Source organism: Chelonoidis abingdonii, chromosome 1, assembly GCF_003597395.2.
Source record: "Chelonoidis abingdonii isolate Lonesome George chromosome 1, CheloAbing_2.0, whole genome shotgun sequence".
NCBI lineage: Eukaryota > Metazoa > Chordata > Testudines > Testudinidae > Chelonoidis > Chelonoidis abingdonii.
Window position 1 is genome coordinate 144,316,781 of NC_133769.1, and position 20,564 is coordinate 144,337,344.

The 20,564-nt window shown below is 50.0% G+C and overlaps 1 protein-coding gene across 4 annotated transcripts; it reads left to right on the top strand.

The window, feature by feature from the left end:
• Window positions 1-464: 464 nt before the first annotated feature.
• On the top strand, window positions 465-20,564 carry PHC1 (polyhomeotic homolog 1). Of its 4 annotated transcripts, none has more exons than XM_032778723.2 (15): window positions 480-559; window positions 5,692-5,851; window positions 6,584-6,694; window positions 8,061-8,138; window positions 9,077-9,226; window positions 10,284-10,439; window positions 11,728-12,226; window positions 12,631-13,397; window positions 14,539-14,686; window positions 14,928-15,136; window positions 15,874-15,988; window positions 16,616-16,724; window positions 17,463-17,613; window positions 18,199-18,430; window positions 19,273-20,564. In XM_032778723.2, the coding sequence occupies exons 2-15, from the start codon at window positions 5,738-5,740 to the stop codon at window positions 19,425-19,427; spliced, it is 2,994 nt and encodes a 997-aa protein (XP_032634614.1). In that variant the 5' UTR covers window positions 480-559; window positions 5,692-5,737; the 3' UTR covers window positions 19,428-20,564. The 4 variants fall into 4 exon arrangements, with proteins under 4 accessions (XP_032634616.1, XP_032634614.1, XP_032634615.1 ...); XM_032778724.2 differs by having other exon boundaries at window positions 542-1,057; XM_032778725.2 differs by lacking the exon at window positions 10,284-10,439 and having other exon boundaries at window positions 465-559.

Genomic DNA, 20,564 nt, shown 5'->3' on the forward strand with positions numbered 1-20,564 from the left:
AGATGGGACGTATCCTGGGGTGGGTGCGTGTGTCTCTGACTCATTTTTTAACCCAGTGGGGTTGGCAATACTCGGGGGGGGGGGGGACCCCCTTGAGACTTCAGCCCAGCAGCCAACGTTGGGAGCCGGCGGGTGGGACACCGAGCCCAGTCCACTGAGGGCCACTATAACCAGCCAATCTGCCCACTCCAGAGCAAAATCGCTGTGCCAAACGCGCACAGCCCTGCGCTGCCTCCCCGCCCGGGCTCTCGTTCCAGGGTAACGGCAAGCAGCCGGCGGGCGGGGGAGGGTCACGTGTCGCCGGAAGCGCCCCTTGTGGCAGGAAGTGACGCGGAGCGCAGGCAGCCCCGGAGCAAAATAAAATAAATAAAAAAATAATAAAAAGGGGAAACCCCCAATCGCAGGACGCCGGTGGCGGGGCCGCCCGGGCCGAGCTGCGGCACCCGCCCGGCAGACCGGCCGCTGGGAGCCTTCCCCGTGGGCGGCCGCGCCGGGCTCTGCTGCTGCCCCATGAGGAGCGCTGCGCCGCGCGGAGCGGGCCGCTGGGCGGGGATCAGAGGTAACAGCCCCCCGCGGTGCCTGCCGGGCCGGGCCGGGCCGTCTGCGGCTCCGTCTCTGCTCCGGGCGCCGCCCGCCCCCTCCCCTTTGTGTCTCCGGCCCCGCCGCCGCCCGGGGAGCCCGGAGGCCCCCGACTCCGCCGAGACCCGCGGCCCCGACGGGCTCAGGGAGAGGCGGCGATTTGCCTCCCGCGCGCCGGCCTGTCCCTCTCCCCCCCCGCCCCGCGGGGGCTCAGGCGTCAGGCTGTTTCCACTCTCCGCCCTTGCAGGGAAGGGCCCCGCTGCGCTGCCCGGTTGTTTCATGTCCAGCCTTGAGGTTACGTTAAAAACAAGGGTTAACCCCCCAGGACGGGCAGAAATCGCCCTCTCGCTTATTTTGGATCAGATGGCGGCAGTTTGGCCCTTGCCCCCATGCAGAGCCCCGCTGAAGTCATTGGGGCTGTGCCGGGGATTAATTGGATCCCAGATACAGTTGCAGGATCAGTCCTGCAAACACACAGGTGGGTAACTTTACTCATGTGAGTGGGCCCCGCACATAAGGTTACAGACATACAGGTAAGCTCTGGAACAGGTTACCAAGGGCAGTGGTGGCATCTCCATCATTGGCGCTTTGTAAGAACAGCTTAGACAAACATCTCTCAGGAATGGTCTAGGTCAGTGGTCCCCAATCTTTTCTGTAGGGGTATGCGCCAGATGACTAGCCACCGAGGACCATGGCTGCCGGACAAGCAGCCGCTGAAATGCCACCGTAAAGCGGCAACGCCAAGAGCTGTCGCCGCCGAAATGGCGCTGTGAAGGAGCGTCATAAAGAGGCAGCGCCGCTGAAATGCCGCCAAAATTTGGCAGGATTTCAGCGGTAGCGCTTCTTGATGTTGACACTTCTCGGCGGCATTTCGGCGGCTGCTTGCCCGGCGGCCAGTAGGCGGGCGCACTTGGATGCCCCGGCGGGACCCCTGGTCTAGGTTTACTTGGTCCTGCCCCAGTGCAGCGGCTGAACTAGATAACCTCTCAAGATCCCTTCCAACCCTTCATTTCGATGATTCTGTGTGTAACTGACTGCAGGATTGGGCCCTAATTCGACTGAGGGTTAAACTTTTCTGTCAAGGCAATAAATGAACAGCACATTGGTTTCAGAGTGGTAGCTGTGTTAGTCTGTGTCGGCAAAAACAATGAGGAGTCCTTGTGGCACCTTAGAGACTAACAAATGTATTTAGGCATAAGCTTTCGTGGGCTAAACCCCATTTCATTGGATGCATGGAGCTGAAAATACAGAGGCAGGTATAAATACACAGCATATGAAAATATGGGAGTTGCCTTACCAAGTAGGGGTTCAGTGCTGACTTGGTAAGACAACTCCCATATTTTCATGTGCTGTGTATTTATACCTGCCTCTGTATTTTCTGCTCCATGTATCTGATGAAGTGGGGTTTAGCTCACAAAAGCTTATGCCCAAATAAAACAGTACATTGAAATTCTCTAGTTACTTTTTTTCTCTGCCAAACTGTAAAGGTGAAAAGTAAACGAGCTCTTCAAAAGAGATAACATTTTAATTAACTCAGGTGTTAGTGTGGCATGTAAAGAGATTAGTATTCAAATATATATGTATGCCTTGAAGTCAGTAAGAGTTGTGCATGTGATGATCTACAGGATCTGGGCTATTAATTTTTTTAACCCAACAGTTAAAATTTCCAGTAGAGATTGCTTATGGCAGCTTCTTGTGTGCTGTGGGCCAAGTCTGATCTTCACCTGTTGCTGTCCATTGACTCTGATCACACTCTAATGTTTTAACTTTGCTCTCCTACTCTTAGGTAACACCAGATTCTAGTGTAAGTTTCGTTTTAAATATTTGTGTAACGTCATTTTTCTTCCTCAGTCTCTGCCTCCAGCATACTGCAATTAATTTCTCCTCACTTTAACTGCATCTTTCTGTGCACTGGGGTTGTACTGGGTTGTTCTCTGCATGGGCATGGGAGTGCACAGATAGAATCAGAACTATTTGTTTGCTAGAGACCTCAGATGGCTGACAGTTAATGAAGATTCTCCTTTAGTTGATGTGGTCCCGTGCTTTTAGAGCAGTTCTATCCCTGCTCTTACTATGATGCGCAACATAGTGACACCATGACATCCTAGATGATCACAGATTTGTGTCAAACGTATATTGTATAGCAAAACTCCTGTTGACTTCAGTGGGAGCAGAGTTGGGCCATATGGGATAAATTCAGACCTAGTATAAGCAAGTCAATGCAAGTATAAGCAAGTAAGAACTGAAGGGTTTGACCTGTAGAATTCAGAGATGCAGATGATCTATTAGACTATATTATGTGCATTTTCCCACTCTGTCCATGCAGACTTATTCCCAACAATATGCAAGCAGTGAAGTAAAACTACAGGTTTTGTTGTACAGTAAACCCTCCCTTCCATGCTAACAGTTCTCTGTGCTCACATGTTATCTGCCTCTCAGACCCACTGCACAGTGATCCTTGGCTCCTCAGTTTTGTGCTTTCAACAAGATTTGATTGGTGAGGCCCTGTGTACTCTGCATAGATGTTAAAGTCTTCCTGACACTTTTGAAAAGTGATCATTCGCCTACATGGCCCCATACTCTTAACCACAAATAACTCTTCCCTGATGTAATGAACAAGCAGAAGTTGGTCCAGTAAAAGATGTTACCTCACCCACCTTGTCTCTCTAATATACTGGGACCAACAAGGCCAAAACAACAACATTGCATACAACATTGGCTAGAGAGAGAGACTTTTATGGACCTCCCTCATCTCTGTCTCTATCCCCTACTATCTAATTGTCATATGTGTTTCAATCACTAGAATGCTGCTCTTCAGAAAAAGCTGCACAGATCACAGTATATGAACTACTGGTTTAGGCGACTAAATACATCACTGATGGATCTGGGATGGGTTGAATTAAATCAGAGCTATTTAAATCACCGTGTTTAACTGTGATTTAAATCAGCAAGCTGGAAACTTTGATTTAAATAATTGATTTTTAATTTTGTTTTGAAATTATACTTTCTAATTATTTTCATAAAGGTTGATTCTCATTGGTTGGTAACCATTAAAATATGTTGATTTTTCAGTTAAATATAGCCTTTACACTTAATTTGCTACACTTTGTTAACCAGGAGGAGACTATATCTAGACACATTTATTTAAGCTAATTTATAGCTTAAAATACACTTATTCAGATTCTTAATTTTTACTATTTTTTTATTATTAGACAATCATGAATGGTGCATGTATTTATTAGATTATTAATTTTTTTACTCATAATTTGTCAAGCTCTTTTTAGATGGAAATTGAAATTCAATTAAAACACACAAAATCAGCATTTTAAAATTGTTTTATCTAACTAACAAAAACCATCAATGTTTATTAACAATGTTTATCTAACTAACAAAAACCATCAATGGGATGAATCATTTGATAAATTGCCCTGTTCTGTTCACTCACTTGAAGCATGAGGCACTGGCCACTATCAGAAAACAGGCTATTGGTCTGAATGGACCATCGGTCTGATGCAGTATGGCCATTCTAATGTTCTCATGAATAAACTGAAAGGAAGAAAATATTCTCTGTACCTGCAGAAAAGGCTACTGCTGTCAAAATCTGGTTTACAGTTTAACAAACTCTTGTTCCAGGTGTTCAGCCAGTGACTTCCACCAGTTATAGTGGTTGGACTTTAAAACTTCATCAGCAAATGTGTACTACTTACAATTTAAATAAATTAAAAATAATATTTAATTTATTGTAGTATGTTTAGGCCTTAACATAAATTGTCATAATTTCAGATTTAATTTTAAATAGGTTTATTTTTTTAAAGAAAATGTATTTACTTAAAATTGTTTAAAAATCATCAATTTTTGTATCCTCCCTGGATGGATCTTAAGTGACTGCTGCATGTATTGTGATAGGTAATACCCTGTGATTATACACTTTGGATTGGGCAGGGGCACTAGATCACAGACTAGGAAGGTGTGGGGAGATGGTTTAGGACTGGCATAATTCTTCAGTCTTTCTGGTTTCCTTCGGACATGCAGAGCCCCCATCACAAAATCTCCTCCCATTACCCAGTCAACCCATATCTCCTGCTCCTAGAAGCCCTGTATGATCACTCGGGCACATCTTCCCCTTTTGTCAGAAACCCTTCCTGATCCCCTGGATGAGGGCTTTCCATTTCATCTGCCTCCCTGTTGATGGAAACCCTCTCCAGTTTCTCCGGTTCCCTATATTAACATGACCTATCTTTCTATTATTGGAAAATCTCTCTGTCCCTCACAAGACTGCCCTTAGAAACCTTTTCTGATCCCTCTGATATGCATTCTCCATGTGACCCATTTAACTTCCTGCTGGTAGTCCCTTACCACTGCATGTTCCTGACCTGATTCCCCTAGCTGTGCATTCTTCACACAACTTTTTCACCCCCACTGGCAAGTCCCGATGTAACAGTTAAGTCAGAAACCATCAGGGGTTACAGCCCAGCCAGAAGCGCATGTCTGTGAGCAGGAGGGAAGAGTCAACCTGAGTGGGGGACCAAGTCAAGAAGCGAGGGGTTGTATTTGAGTGTTTTGCAGCGGGATAATGGAACTGGGAAGAAGAATCAGCTGGGAGGGGAAGACAAATGACTAGGAGCACAATATTCTTTTCCTCAGTTCATAGATGTTTGAATGGAGATAAGGAAGTCAAGTAATTGAATAACTGTTTGAATAATATACAACTGGTATTTTCTTGCCTTTGTAGGAGTTCAGAGCTTGCTGTGTAACTACCTATTACAGCAGCAGTATGGCCATAAATTGTGGAAATTTGTTCATTTCACTTAAACTAATTGCGATAATAAATGACAGTTGTGTTAAAACGGAACTGTGGGCCTAACCTCTGTGTGAATTGAGACTCTTTTCTCTCAGTGCTGCTGGGCAGGATTGAGGGGTGTAAGCAGAGCTATGTGGGGTCCCAGCACTGGAATAGCTGGGGGCTGAAGGACAGGACTGAGGGGCACTGGCAGAGTGGTGTGGGGAACTCAAGACTGGCATATTCACATTAAAAGGGTATCCATGATGCAATGAAATCCTAGTTTTGGTTCTTTCATTAGTGTGACTTGGTTTCCAATTCTCTTGATTTAGGTCTTGAATCAGTCTCCACTGTTTGAGATCCCTGGGACCTGTCACCATGGAGACTGAAAGCGAGCAGAACTCCAACTCCACCAATGGGAGTTCAGGCTCTGGAGGAAGCACTCGCCCTCAGATATCTCAGATGTCTCTGTATGAGCGACAGGCAGTGCAGGTGAGGAGCTAACTGTGTTCTGGGTTCAATGGGTGAACTAGAGGGTGCAGGGAGAAGGGTCTTCTGCATCCCTCACTTTCTTTGTATGCCCATTCACCTGGGCTGGGAATGGGATCAGAGGGTTGCCGTGTTTCAGGCTTAGGCAGATAAGGGTGGCCAAGTCTGGCCAGACATTTAGCCATGTAGTCCAGTATCCTGCTTCCACTTTTACTGGAGCAGCCATTGTTTCATTTTTAGTACAGCGTGCAACCCCTTATTCTGTTGAATCACATTATTGCACAGCTTAATCTCAGAGAAGGCCATTGGTTCATTTAGTTCGGTGTCCCGGCTCCTTTGGCTGCACTAGAACAGCCATTGGCCTTTCATGTCTAGTATTCTGCCAGCACTGGGTCAGAGCACTGGTTGACCTAGTCTAGCATGCAAACTTCAACTTCCTGGAGTTTGTTAGATGTAGTATATGAACTGGAGTACATCTGCAGTCCACTGAATCATGTATCCCCTTTAGGCTGTACCAGCTCAGGCTACTGATCCACCTACTCTGGTGTCCTGCATCCTGCTCACAGAGCAAATCCTGTGGCTGATGGTCCCACTACATCCTGAGATCTTTGGATGATCATTTATCCCTTTTGACAGTTCCTTAGATTCTTCTGTCTCTCTCTGACTGCACCCCATGGGCACATTGTGTGTGGTGGTGTCTGTTTTTTCAGAGTTGTTTTTCTTCTCTTTCTGCAGGCCCTTCAGGCACTGCAGAGACAGCCCAATGCAGCCCAGTACTTCCATCAGTTCATGCTCCAGCAGCAGCTCAACAGTGCCCAGCTCCACAGTCTGGCAGCTGTCCAGCAGGTGAGTTGTCATGGGACAGAAGGAAGGAATCTGCTGATACTTAGATAGTAAACCTTTGGGGCTGGGCTGTCTTTTTATTCTATTTGTACAACACCTAGAGTGCTGGGGTCCTCCTCCATGACTACAGCATCTAGGCATTACAGTAATACAAATATTTATAAACAGGGCTTTGGGAAGAGATGGAATTAACTTTCAAGTAAAGAAGAGAGCTTGGATAGGTCCTCCAGGTCGCCATTGGGAACACATTGCTGGGAGTCACCTCACCAGCCCCTCATCCCCTTTAAATAAGAAATAGATTATTACGGAGACAATGGGTACGGGTGCGGGTACATTCCGAAATGGACTCAGAATGGGCCAGAGACTTGCTGTTTTTTCTGAGCATATAGGTAGCCCTTCCAGTGTGACATTTCAGAGTCAAGTTTTCTGCCCTATTGTATTTTCTCTGTAATTTTTGCTTGGTTTCTTTTCAAACATTGTTAATAGGAAGTGTTAGTAATCTATCTCTGGCTAATATTAGTCCATAACAGTCCAACCTGTCTGTTGACTGATATCTTTTTAAAAACCACTATCTGTCTACACAAAGGTTAGTAGTCAGATATATCTTGAGAAGATCTAGTGCAACAGAGAATACATTCTTTTTTTAATGGAGGCTTATTTGTTTTGTTGTGGGACACGCAATGTTCTCCATTGGCATCTACATCTTTCTGTCAGATTGGTCCTACATTGCAAATGATTTTGTGTGTGGTGGCTGACAGACTGTTGCACTTACTGGCAGATAAATTCTTCCTCAGTTGTGGCACACCTACAGGAATCCCTGCTTCCTCCCCTCGACATAGTGGAGAGGAGTATCTAGGAAGTGGATACACACAAATCTTAGTTGTGCAACAGTTAAGGTTGCTGTCCACAAAACACATTCAACCCAAAACCACAAAGGTAAAGAAATGAGAACTGCAGTCTCCTAACAGTACATTCCCTCTTTTTCTCCATCCTCAGAAACACAATTTACCAGCATCACAATTGCCATACACCACAGAACCCACACACCGCAACCTGAACTCTACCCTCCATAAAAGCCAGCCTCCCCACCTGCAACATACTGAACTACGACACCAAACACCCACAGCTAATGCTGGTGGGGAGAATAAGGGGGTGCAGTCAGAAGAGTGGGTTGAGGGGGCAGAGGTCAGGTCGTGGTATGTGGTGCTCCAGATCTCTGGGATTGAGGAAGGAGTTGTCATAATACAAAAGGGAAGAATCTGCTGATTGTAAGTGTTGGAACTGGGAATTCTTTTTTGGCTAAATGTTAGAATTGGATTAAAAGGTTCATTCCAGTTGATCATTCTCTCCCTCTATCCCTTTCTTACAGGCTACAATTGCAGCCAGCAGGCAGGCAAGTTCCCCCAACACCAGCACCCCGCAACAGACCACCACCACTCAAGCCTCAGTAAGTAACTTCCCTCTTCCCTACATGCATCCCCTCTTCCCTTCAGAACTCAGGCAGCCAGCAGCGCACAGCCACTGGGGATGCCAGGAAGCCACAGGAAACTGTCAGCAGTAAGCGTTTGGGGCACTCGTCATGTGGGGGATAGAGAATCGGGAGAAGGATACGCCCCTTGGTAGCAGAGAGATTCACAGCTGGAAAGGTTAAAAAAAAAAAAAATCTCTTGTGATTGGGAGAATGGGGATAAAGTCTGTTGGGGTGAGAAAGGGATCTTGCCTCATGGATGGAGAGAAGAAGAGGAGCGATGAGTAGCAGGAGGTGGATGAGTGTCCTGTTGGGGAGAGGTAGAGTGCTGTTTGGGAAGTCAAAAACTTGTGTGGGATTGAAGAATCGGTTAATTGGAGGGGGAAAGAGAGAAATGGGGTGGCCAGCCGAAGGCTGGGGGAAACTAGTCAGAGGCTGGCAATGTCTGGAGAAAGGCCCCCATTCCTTCATTAGGCTTTAGATCCTATTAGTAGTAGTCTTTGTGTCCATCATTATGAGAGTTTGTTGGTAACTGGATGATGTGCAGTGTGTAAATGGGTTAGTGTCAACTCTGTGGCTGGCTTAGGATTCCAGATCCTCTTAGAACAAGGGCTCCTCCGTGAGCTGCTGAGGCTATGCTGCGATGGGGTCCAGAAACAATTGCTTGCCCCACCCAAGATGCTGCTGGAAACGGAGGGAATAATGGTGCCAAAAGTCAATCTCTGTCATCCTCTCCCTGATCTGTCTAGTTCTGGTTTTTGGAAACAGGGAAAGGCTGGGCCTTAAAATAAGGGAGGAGATGGGCTGGCGGGGAAAAGATGGAGGAGTTGTGGGGGGGGAGGGGAGGGGAGGGGAGGGGGCTGGGTCTCATCTCCCCATCTCTTCCTGTGTGATTTGGAGCTTTTCTCTGTTTTAAGATCAATCTGGCCACTACATCAGCCGCCCAGCTAATCAGCCGCTCACAGAGTGTGAGCTCCCCCAGCGCCACCACGCTTACCCAGTCTGTGCTCCTGGGGAACACCACCTCACCGCCTCTCAATCAATCACAGGCCCAGATGTATCTCCGGGTAAGAGACATATGCACACAACATGCCCCCACATGCCTTTCGCTCAGTCCAGTGCTCTGTCATATGGCCACCAGAATAAATCCCTGACTCTGGACCCAGTCTCAGGCTCTGATACAGCAGGACAGGGAATGGGTTGATATATTTTAAGCTTCAGGTTGAAAGGCCCTAGTTTCTGGAACCACCACAGGTTTGATTCTGAGCAGAGTTGGCTCAGCGTTCCAAAGCAGATGTACTGAGTTCAGTATGCTCTGCTGTGTAGGGGGAGCAGGTGGGTGAGACCTTTAGGAACTAGGCTATCTGTACTTTGCATGGATGTTGAAGATCCCATGGCACTTCTCATTAGGGTAGGGTACATATGTGAAACATAAATCCCCTCCTCTCAGGAAATCACAGGTTCAGATCTATAGATCACAAAAATACATTTCTTCCTCTCTACCATTCTGGAACAAATATATTTGACAAATTAATCTCTTCAACCACTGCCAGGCTCAGGTTCATAATTCAGAATTAATATCTGCCTCTCTCTCAATTCTGGATGCAGAGAGAGATCTGAAAAAATATCCTCTAAACCAGTCCTCGGCGAGGCTATCCATCAAATATTAAACCCCCTTCTTAGGGACTCTGGGGTTCAGTTATATATCTGAAAAATAATTCTCCCTCCTCTCAACCAGTGTTGGACTCGGGTTATAATTCCGTTCTTTTCAACCACTTCTGGTCTTGGATGTACATCTCAAATAGATACCTGCCTCAGTCAGTCCTAGACATACATGTGAAAATGAAATTCTGGTCTCTTAGCCAATCCTGGACCGCCCTTTGGTAATCAGTCCAGCCACGCGTGTGATGGAAGAGCGCTCCATAAGGAAGCAGTTTCTGATTTCCAGGTCCCAAGGGCTGCAGTCTGGATCACAGGGCTGGGGGAGGGTGGGTGATTTTGCACGGTGTGACACCCCAGCCCAGTGTTGCTTTGTAATCTGTTTGCTTGTGGTTCGCTCTCTTTCTTTCTCTCTCTCTCCCCTTCCACTCCTTCCTCCTCCACATCACCCAACCCATCCCACAGCCGCAGCTGGGGAACCTGTTGCAGGTGAACCGGACCTTGGGCCGCAATGTGCCTCTTACTTCCCAGCTCATCCTGATGCCTAACGGGGCCGTGGCCGCTGTCCAGCAGGAGGTGCCACCCGCTCAGTCTCCCGGGGTCCACACAGACACAGACCAGGTCAGTGATGCCCCCCTCCTGGGGTTCGCACTCCCAACCCTTCCCACACATGCACACTCACCCCACTCCGGATCTCTGTCTCCAGTTAAAGCTCTCCCTTTGTAGAAGGCTAACTCTGCCTGCCTTTCTGTATCCTTGGGCCCACTGTGGACAGTGGGGGCTGCAGGCTCCATTCTCTCTTCTGCATGTTATTGTGCTGACTTTTCACTTCCAGAGACCAGATTCATTTCCTGCCTAGTCTTCTGGGTGACCCACTAGTTGGGTCATTTCCATCTTCATGATTGATTGTTTGGTTACCTCGAGTGAAACGAATTGGTGGGTTCATAATCCAGTTCCTAGTGAGGCAGGTGCTCCACAAGAAAGAGCCTTTGCCAGTATTAGGACTGTTTGGTCCTGTTCTCTGCCCATTGTAAAGAGGCCAAGGATTGACTGGGCCACAGAGACTGGGCTTGCCCTTAAAAGGTTTCCTTCAGGTCAAGGAGCATGAATGCTCCCTGTCAGTTGTCTTGCCCCATCCCGACCATTCTTGGTATTTCCAGAGGCTTTTTTTGATCACCTGAGCTCCTGCCCCACTGCAGCTGCTTCACATCTGTCTTGTCTGCTGTTTCTTTGGTTAAAGCCAACCACGATCACACTTGCAGATAACATTGCAATTGGTGGGGGAGTGAGCACAAAGGATGGCAGCACAAAAGTGCAAAGAGAACTGGACAGCTCAGAGTGGGCTGCAGGCAATGAGAGGAGATTTGGGCCTTCTGGGTGGAGTGCCCTGTGCCCAGGGAAAGGAGATAGGCAGCCCAAAAATAAAAAAGATTTACTGAGCTGGAAAGGGGATCCCAAAGTGCTATAGACAAAGCTGATGTGGATCCCAACAGCTCGGAGGCTGGGAGGACACATACAGAGTCCGTCCCATGCCGCTCATGCAGTCTGTGCTGTTAGAACCTGCTATTGTGAGAGAGTGGTGCTATTTTCAAGTTCTGTTCAGAAAGTGCCATGAAATCTTTAACTTCCTCCAGAGCTGGGGCAGAAGGGAATTCAGGTTAATGTCACCTGTGAAGAGATTACCCCTCTTAATAGTGCAGCACCTTCAGTATTGCTCTGAAGTGTGAGCCAAATCCCAGTGCAAGAGGCTAGAGCCTATGGACTGACTGACCGACTTTGCCAGTGGAGCCAGAATGGACCTTTTATGGTGTTTCCAGGCTCCCTGCCTCTCTCTATCAAACTACAGGGAAATACACGTGCATCATTGTAATCTAAACAAATGGGTTGTTTTGTATGTGTGTGTTTCTAGGTGCAGAACTTGGCTGTGAGGAGCCAGCAGACCTCAGTTGCTAATGCCCAGCTCCAGAGCTCTGCTCAGAAAGCAGCCCTTCCAGGAAACTCCCAGACTTCGGGCCTACCACAGGCCACAAGTGCCAGCCAGACCTTGGCAGTGGCTCAGGCCTCTTCTGGCAACACAGGCCAGTCCCTGAATCTGAGCCAAGGGGCAACAGGCAGTAATGGTGTCTCTGGGGGTGTGGTGGCAGGTGCTGGGAGTCCGGCCACCACAGGGGTGGGCCAGGCAGCCTCGTCTGGCCCTGGGGGCAGCTGCCAGAGGAAAGGCACTGGGGTGGTGCAGCCATTACCAGTAGCAGCTGCCCAGGCAGTGACAGTAAGCCAGGGGAGCCAAACAGAGACAGAGAATGCAGCGGCAACAAAGAAGGTGGAAGCAGATGGTGGGCAGCAAACCGTTGGCATGAACTTGACCAGGACTGCTACGCCAGCGCCCAGCCAGACCTTGATCAGTTCAGGTGAGTGATGATCCAGCCTTTACGTCCGCTTCCTCCTTTTTTCTCCTTGCAGTTGCTGTTTAGCTCCCTAACTCGGCTCTGTCACAAGTGCTGACCCCTGAAAGCCCAGCAGTGAGAGCTTCCCACACATACCTCCCCTCCCACATGCTCCCTCCAAGGAGGTCTCTCCCCAACAGGACTGAGAGGGGAAGTCTGTCTCAGCCTATTTAGTCTTTGGCTTCTCTGATGAAACTACCAGAAGTGGGGCTAGTTGTGGTGGTCGCTTGTAGAGAGATGGGTTGGAACCAGTGCCCTTGAGGTGAAAGGGTTTGTATCCCACATTTCCCACTACCTTCATCTCCTGCTGCTCCCTTGCTGTTAATGCTGTGCACTCTCCTTTTCTTCTCCCCTTCTTTTGTCTTTAGCCACATACACACAGATCCAGCCCCACTCACTGATCCAGCAGCAGCAGCAGATTCACCTGCAGAAGCAGGTGGTGATCCAGCAGCAGATTGCCATTCATCACCAGCAGCAGTTCCAGCACCGCCAGTCCCAGCTCCTACACACCGCCACCCACCTCCAGCTGGCTCAGCAACAGCAACAGCAAGCTTCACCTCTGACCCAGCAGCAGCAGCAAGCTCCGCCTCCCCAGCAGCAGCCTTCCCCTCCACAAAATCAGCAGCAGGCTCAAACCCTTGTGGTCCAACCCATGCTGCAGTCACAGCCTCAGCCCATACAGCTTCAGCCAGACAGCCCCTGCCAGCCAGCCACCAAGTCATCTGTTCCCATTCAGTCCAAGCCACCTTCAGCCCCCATCAAACCACCACAGCTTGGGGCTGCCAAAGTGTCAGCAGCACAGCAGCCCCCACCACACATCCCAGTGCAGGTGGTGGGGAGCCGGCAGCAGGGCTCACCCCAAGCCCAGGCACTGGGCTTGGCTCAGATTACCCCTACAGCGTCAGCTCCCCGGGGCATGCCAGCAGTGGTCCAGCCCATCTCCCAAGCCCATGCCACTTCCCCATCATCCCAAGCTCCTTCTGCCACAGCTTCCCCCCAGGAAGCCCCTCCGCTCACTACTGGAGTCAACTTGGCACAAGTTCAAGGCACGGCCCATGTGGTGAAGAGCACGGCCTCATCCCCAGTCATGGCTCAGGTGCCAGCAGCATTCTACATGCAGCCTGTCCAATTACCCGTAAGTGATGCCAATGGAAAGGGGACTAGGATGGGGGTTCTTTACATTCACTTCTAGGGCATGAGTTTCAATCTGGCTCCATGCCAGTGAGATGAGATGGAGAATGAGGTATGAAGGCTTTCCCCTCTAGGGCACTGATTCTAATCCAGCCAAGGAGTTAGTGACAAAAAGTCATTCTCTCTCAGATATGGCCATTCAGTGGTCTTCACAAAATGAGCTGGAGCTTAGTCCTCCCCAAAATGGGCAGATAGCATTAACTGGCCTCCTTGTTGTCAGTCTTGGCAGAGAGATCAGGGGCAGAATGGGCCACACAGACTGAACTCTCCTCTTCCCACTAGATGTTGGCCTCTCCAGGTCAGAGACCCTTTGGTGTGTTATATCAGCCTCAGATCAGGCCAGCTGTAGGCCTTTGAGGATCTCCTGGTGACAGGGGACTTCCCATTTTCCAGTGGCCCCTCAGTGAAAGCTACCCCCACTGCTTTCTTTATCTTCATAAGGCTGCATGGGTCCCTATCTCAGCGTTCACAAGGACTTCATTTGGGGACCTTGCTGTGCACCCTACTGCAGCCCCGTTGATTTTCTCTGGGTTTCACCAGGGTAGCTAAATGTGGAATTGGGCCGCATTGTTTCTAAACTCTGCTGTCAAGACAGTGAGCTTCTGTGGCAGCTCCCAGATTCTGCAGCCCTCTGTTCCCATTCAAGACAGTTCCCACCACCATATCAATCCCTAGGAGCAGACTCTGGCCAGTGACCAACCTATCTGGAAACTGGCAGATGGCTGCCATTCCACCTCCTTCTCATGGGGCCTATCACCACAAACTGGGACTTTGTGAGTCCCTGTGTCATGGTGCTGCTAAATCAGTTTGGTTGACATAGGAGGGAGAGATGTAGAGCACCAAGATGGTGATGGTGGCAATGGAGATGTCAGTGTTGTGACACTGTTCCCTAATAGGAATGCATGGCAGCCTAGGTCTGTGGTGGTGGGGAGTATGAGGGGTTGACCATGGGAAGGAACCAGCCTGGAGCTGGAGGGTTGAGGAGGTGCTCGCTGTTTCCCTTCAGACCTTTGGTATGTGTTCTGCTTTTCCCTGCACTTTGTGTTCCATCTCTCCCCTTACACGTTCCTGTTCCTCCCGCATAGGGTAAGCCCCAGACCTTGGCAGTGAAGCGCAAAGCAGAATCAGAGGAGGAGAAGGAAGAGTCACCCAGTGCCACTACGCTCCTGCCTGGCAAGTGCTCTCCTGTGGCAGAGAGCCCGAAAACCATGGAGGAGAAGAGTGGCTTTGGAGGTGAGTGGGTAGAGAGAGGCTCTGATTGCTCTCGGTCTGTGGCCTGATGTGGTAAAGCAGAGGGACACGGTGACGGACAGGACACCAGGCTAGATGGGCCAGTGATGTGAAGTGGCATGGTGGACTGGATGGGCCAAAGGTGTGGACTGGTATAGTATAGCTGGCAGGATGGACTAGATGGGCCAGTGGTCTGATCCGTTGTGGTGAATCCTGTCTTCCTTATGTGCTTTTATTCTTCCAGAGAAATCTGAACCTGTCCCCAGCACAACTCCAAATGCCCCCACAAGTGAAGCAGCTTCCGTCACCACCACATCTTCCCCTGCCCCTACCCTGGCGATGGTGTCGCGACAGACTGGAGACTCCAAACCCCCACAGGCCATCGTCAAGCCCCAGATCCTCACGCATATTATCGAGGGATTTGTCATCCAGGAAGGGGCAGAGCCATTCCCGGTAAGAACTGGGGTTCCCAGGAAAAGGAGTCAGAGCCGCCCTGGGGAGAAGCTGCTTTCTGTGGGGCTGGTATTCTTCCATCACTGGAGAAGAAGTTTCTTTCCCCACCTCTCTCTCCCCTGCCCCCCAGGTGCAGTGACAGAAGGGGGGAAGGGAGGGATCTGTGCTGTAATTACCAGGGAAGGCGGCAGAGGGATTAAAAGCGAGTAGATAGGTGGGAGGATGGAAGGCAAAGTTGGGCTGGTTGATTTCTCCAAAGCTCTTTGACACAACAAATGGGGCAGGGAATGTCAGAGCGGTCTTCTCTTTGTGCTGACTCATAATACAGGGAAAAGGGGGCACTGCTGCTGGTAAAGTGCTGTAAATTTAAACCAGATAAGGGGAAATACTGCTTCATGTGGTGTGTCACTGCCCTTTGGAACTCGCTGTTGCAGGATCATAGAATCATAGGACTGGAAGGGACCTTGAGAGGTCAGGATATTCAAGGCAAGTGGCTTAGCAAGATTAAAGATCAAGAAGAGCAACTACAGTGATGTTGCCAGGATACAAATAATCAGTATGATTGGCTTCTTAGCAAGCACTGGGCACCAGCTGGATAGGTCAGGAAGGAATGACCGCTGTGTGGTTCAAGGTCTCCCCTTCTCAGTGAGCTCTTGAAAAGGATTGAGGCTGGGATCCCTGCTGGGGGCAAGGAGGCTCACTCCCTGACTGTCAGTTCCCTTCTCCCCCCTTTGCAGGTTGGCTGCTCTCAGCTGCTGAAAGAATCTGAGAAGCCGTTCCAGGGAGGGGCTCCCTCCGGGCAGAGTGAGAACCAGTCCAGCAACTCCCCAGGAGGGGATGGTGCAACCCTGGGTGAGTCCCAGCTCCAGGGAGCCTAGCTTGTGTCAGGAAAATAACTTTTTGGCCTTCTCTTGTTTCTTCTTCCTGTACTTCACAGTTGGTGGTAGGTGCCGCTCTCTCCTTTCTCGAGGGACTAGAAGCATGATACTCAAACTCGGGAATCTAGGATCTTCATTTCTTGGGTTTTGAGGGAGGGAAGGAGAGAGAGAAGAATCCTTGCACACTAACTAGAGATCCCTGCTCAGCACTAACATGGGCAGTCTGGATCCTCTCTGTTGGAAGCCTGGAGGTTCCAATGCAGTGCAGAGCCAATAGGGAGGGGTGAATTGAGGGGATTTCTGCCTTTGTGTGGAGGATAGAGGTGTCTGTTCTTGACAAGAGGGGAGACTCTAAGAGGCATTAGGAGGGGAATGAACCGTTCTGTTTGCTTGTGTCTTTGTCCAGTCCTTATCCTCAATATCTCAGTCAGTGGGATTTCCATCTCATCCCTCAAGGAGGCTCTTCCATAGCCTAATAGTTCAATAGACTGTCCCAAGAGAAATGGCTGAGATTGCTCAGTGACTCTGTGGTTCCTGGTGGTAACTGGGGGTGTGGGTCTGTGTGATTTTTCTTTGGTTGTAACAAAGGATCTCGCTCTAGAGCTGGACAAGGAGACAAACCTGCTGAAGTGCGAGTACTGTGGGAAATATGCCCCAGCCAATCAGTTCCGGGGCTCCAAGAGGTTTTGCTCCATGACCTGTGCTAAAAGGTAACACCAGACTTTATCCCCCTCCTCTCTGACTGTACTTCCCCCACAGCTGGGTATGTTCCCTTCCCCAAGTTACAGCGCTCACTCCTTCTGGCCCTCCGTGCAAGAACTACATTGGCCAAGTTGAGAGTTGTGTGTGCAGAGAGCCTACTGGATTGGACCTATAACTTGACTAATCACTGCTGAGCATCCGTTCACCATTATTCCTTTGGGGAGATGGATCAGGGTGTTGCACCTAAAGTACTCTTGACTCCCCCAGGAAGTGGGGTGAGGGAATTGTTCCTCAACCCCCAGCAATGGTCAAGTCCACAGCTAGTTAGCAAAGGCCTGTTAATAGCACTCTGCTGGCTTGTGTTAGCCCTGTGGGGCCCGGAATGCCCAGATCTGGAATGTATGTGTTTTGGGGGCAGTGAGGGGAGGGGAATGTGGGAAAATCATGCCATGAGTTGCTGCCTCCTGATAGGACACAACTCAGCACATCTTGCTTTCTCCACCTGGAGGGAGGGGTCTGGTTGGTCCATCAGCTGCTGAGTTAGTGCAGGATGCTGTGGTCTGAAAATGTTGCTTGTGCCAAAGGTCAGCACTGCTTGCTTTCAGGAGGAGGGCTGGAAGAGGGGGAACTGGCTTTGGAACCCAATGGCAAAGAGGAATTAGCCACCTTCTGCCCCCATCCAGGGGGGAGAGTAGGAAATGAGCAGGACTGTTTCCTCACTGCTCGTCTGCTTCTCTTTGTCTCAGGTACAATGTGAGCTGCAGCCATCAGTTTCGGCTGCAGAGGAAGAAGATGAAGGAGTTCCAGGAAGCTAACTATGCCCGTGTGCGTCGGCGTGGACCGCGCCGCAGCAGCTCTGAGATTGCACGAGCCAAGATCCAGGGCAAGCGCCATCGGGTGAGTTCACAGACCCATTTGCCCTTGTCCTGCCAGACCTCGAGCCTGGCATGATGGAGCATTACCTTACTGGAGCTGTTGTCTTTTGTACCCTGGACACACTCAGTCCCCATCACAGTACTATAGTTGTCTCTGCTGCTGGAAGTGCTGGCCCCTCAGGCCCTGGATGTGCTTCTTTGGTTGGGACTAAATCCAAAGTCCTGGCCACTTGTGGGGCTTAAGCCAAGATCTGATGGCACTTTGGCCAAGAATGGATGTTCTGGCCTAACTTCATTCTGCCTCTCTAAGTCATCCCTCCTCAGAATTTGAGTATTTCTCTCCCATGACAGTGGTGTAATGTGAGGCACTACCTGTTTGAACAGTTGTTGCATTTCACCCCGAAGGTGGCTGCATTGGGATGTTCTCCCTGCTTACGCAGCACGTGGAGAATGCACTGTAGGAAAGAAACTGCTACCAAGACCTGCTGGGGCTACTCATTTTGTCCAGTTTCTCAGATTTCTCCAGGCTTCTCTTGATGTTAATGAATTTCTTTTAACCATCTTCCTTTTTCTCCTCCCCCACTTCACTGGTGCCTGATACCTGTAGGGTCAGGAAGATTCCAGTCGAGGCTCCGACAACTCTAGCTATGATGAGGCTCTGTCCCCCACGTCCCCAGGGCCTTTGTCAGTGAGGGCCAGTCATGGAGAGCGAGACCTGACCAACTCCAACATGGCCCCACCTACTCCAGACCTACATGGCATCAACCCAGACTTCCTGTCCAGCAATCCTAGCCGCTGGAGTGTAGAGGAGGTGTATGAGTTCATCGCCTCCCTGCAAGGTGAGGCCAAGCTCTTTGCCCTGTCCTATCCCCTCCCCTACACGTGTGACCCAGTAGAGCAGGGCTGGCCAGCCTGAGCCTTAGAAGAAGCCAGAATTTACCAATGTATATTGCCAAAGAGCCACCGTAATATGTCAGCAGCCCCCCATCAGCTCCCCGCCCCCAGAGCCTCCCACCCACCAGGTAGCCCCGCTGATCAGCGCCTCCCCCTCCCTCCCTATCAGCTGTTTCGGGGCTTGCTGGAGGCTCTGGGGCGGGCATGGGAAGAGTGAGGGCACAGCAGGCTCAGGGGAGGGTGAGGGAAGGGGTGGGGTGGGAGCAGGGCCTGTGGCAGTGCCAGGGGTTGAGCAGTGAGCACCCACCAGCATATTGGAAAGTTGGTGCCTATAGCTCCAGCCCCAGAGTCGATGCCTATACAAGGAGCCGCATATTAACTTCTGAAGAGCCGCATGTGGCTCCGGAGCCACAGGTTGGCCACCCCTGCAATAGAGCACAAAGGGCTAACAGCGTGTCTGCCAGCCAGGGATGCAGGGTGCCCAGCATGGAGCTTGGGAATGTGAGGAGCTGGGTAAACCCTCTCGTCATTCTCCTTGCTTCACTCCTGAGGCTTCTGATTGAAGCAGACTCTTGAGGTAGGGCAGGCAGTACAGCCAAACCCTTTGTACTCCCCAGCCTGCCAGCAGGGGCCAGGGCAGATGAGTGCGGCAGATTGTTAGAAACATGCCCCCCTCCCCATCAGTATGGTCTGGGAGACTGGAAGTAGGAGCCCATTTTGAATGGAGTGGGAGTGTGTGGGTCAGAGACCTGTCTCACTTGGCCTTCTCTCTTGGTCCCTCTGGCAGGCTGCCAAGAGATTGCAGAGGAGTTCCGCTCACAAGAGATTGATGGCCAGGCCCTGCTGCTGCTTAAGGAGGAGCACCTCATGAGCGCCATGAACATCAAGCTGGGACCTGCCCTCAAGATCTGCGCCAAGATCAACATCCTCAAGGAAACCTAATGGCCTTGGCGCCAGAGGTCTCCCTTTCCCCTGACCCCAGTGGAACCGCCTGCCTCAGGAGTGCATGGTTGGGGGAATGGGACCATTTCCTATGATCTTGCATAACAAAGAAAAGAATGAGAAGGGAAGTTTTAAAGGAGTGAAACTGTCACTCGGAAGCCTGTCTCTTGGTCTCTTAACGGTGCTACAAGGGGGAGGAAAACTCCCACCTCGGGCCTTGAAACTTTTTTCTTCCCTTCCTCAAGTGCATCTCACTTTCTTTTAAACCTTTCTCCCCCTTCCACCCCACCCCCAAAGAACAAGAGAAGGTGAAACTCCTAGAAGGGGGAAAAGAGGACCTCCTCCCACCTCAGAGGCTCTTGGAGTAACCAGTTTTTTTGGGCGGGGGGGAGAAGGGGGAGCTGAGCTGGCCCCTTCCTGTCACAATGGGGCTGCTACATCCTCAGTTATTTCTTTTGAAGTTTTCACCATACCAGAATGTGAGGCATGGAGTGGAACCTGCCCAGTGCTGATGCTGGGGGAGGAAAGGTAGTGAATTCCAGATGTTAGGAGAGGTTGACAGGTAAGAATTAGCACTTAAAGTGCCACCTCCCATTCCACTTTCTTAAAGCCTCTTAGACTAAGGTTCTGAGTTGGGTTTAATAGCCATCATGGCATGTCTACCAAACCCTGGAGGCCCAGGGCAAAAGCAATTGCTTTGCTTTACTGTCTCCTTTAGCGGTGCAGCTTGAAGGCTGTAAATGTTGTAGTGGCCGCTCACTCCAGATCCACCCCTGTTAGGCCAGTAGAAGGGGGTTTAATTAGAGCACTTCCGCCACGGAGTTTGGAGAACGGGGGAGCATTCATTTTGGGAGCCCTGCAGCCTCAGATGTTTGTCTCTCTCCCCAAGACTGGGACGTCACTTATGGATCCAAAGCAGGAGTTTTCAAGAGTGCTAAGGCTCCAGCCCGTTCTATGGGACTTTTTATTTTAGTTTTAGTTTTCAGTTTGTATTATTTTGTATCTCTTCTCCACTCTCCGCAGAGAGTGTACGGGACAAAGTTTCAATGGGCAGGATTGTACCCACCTGCCTCGGGTCTCTTATTTTTGGTTGTAAAACAAATATTTCTTTTCCTCATAAAAAGAATGCTTCAAAAA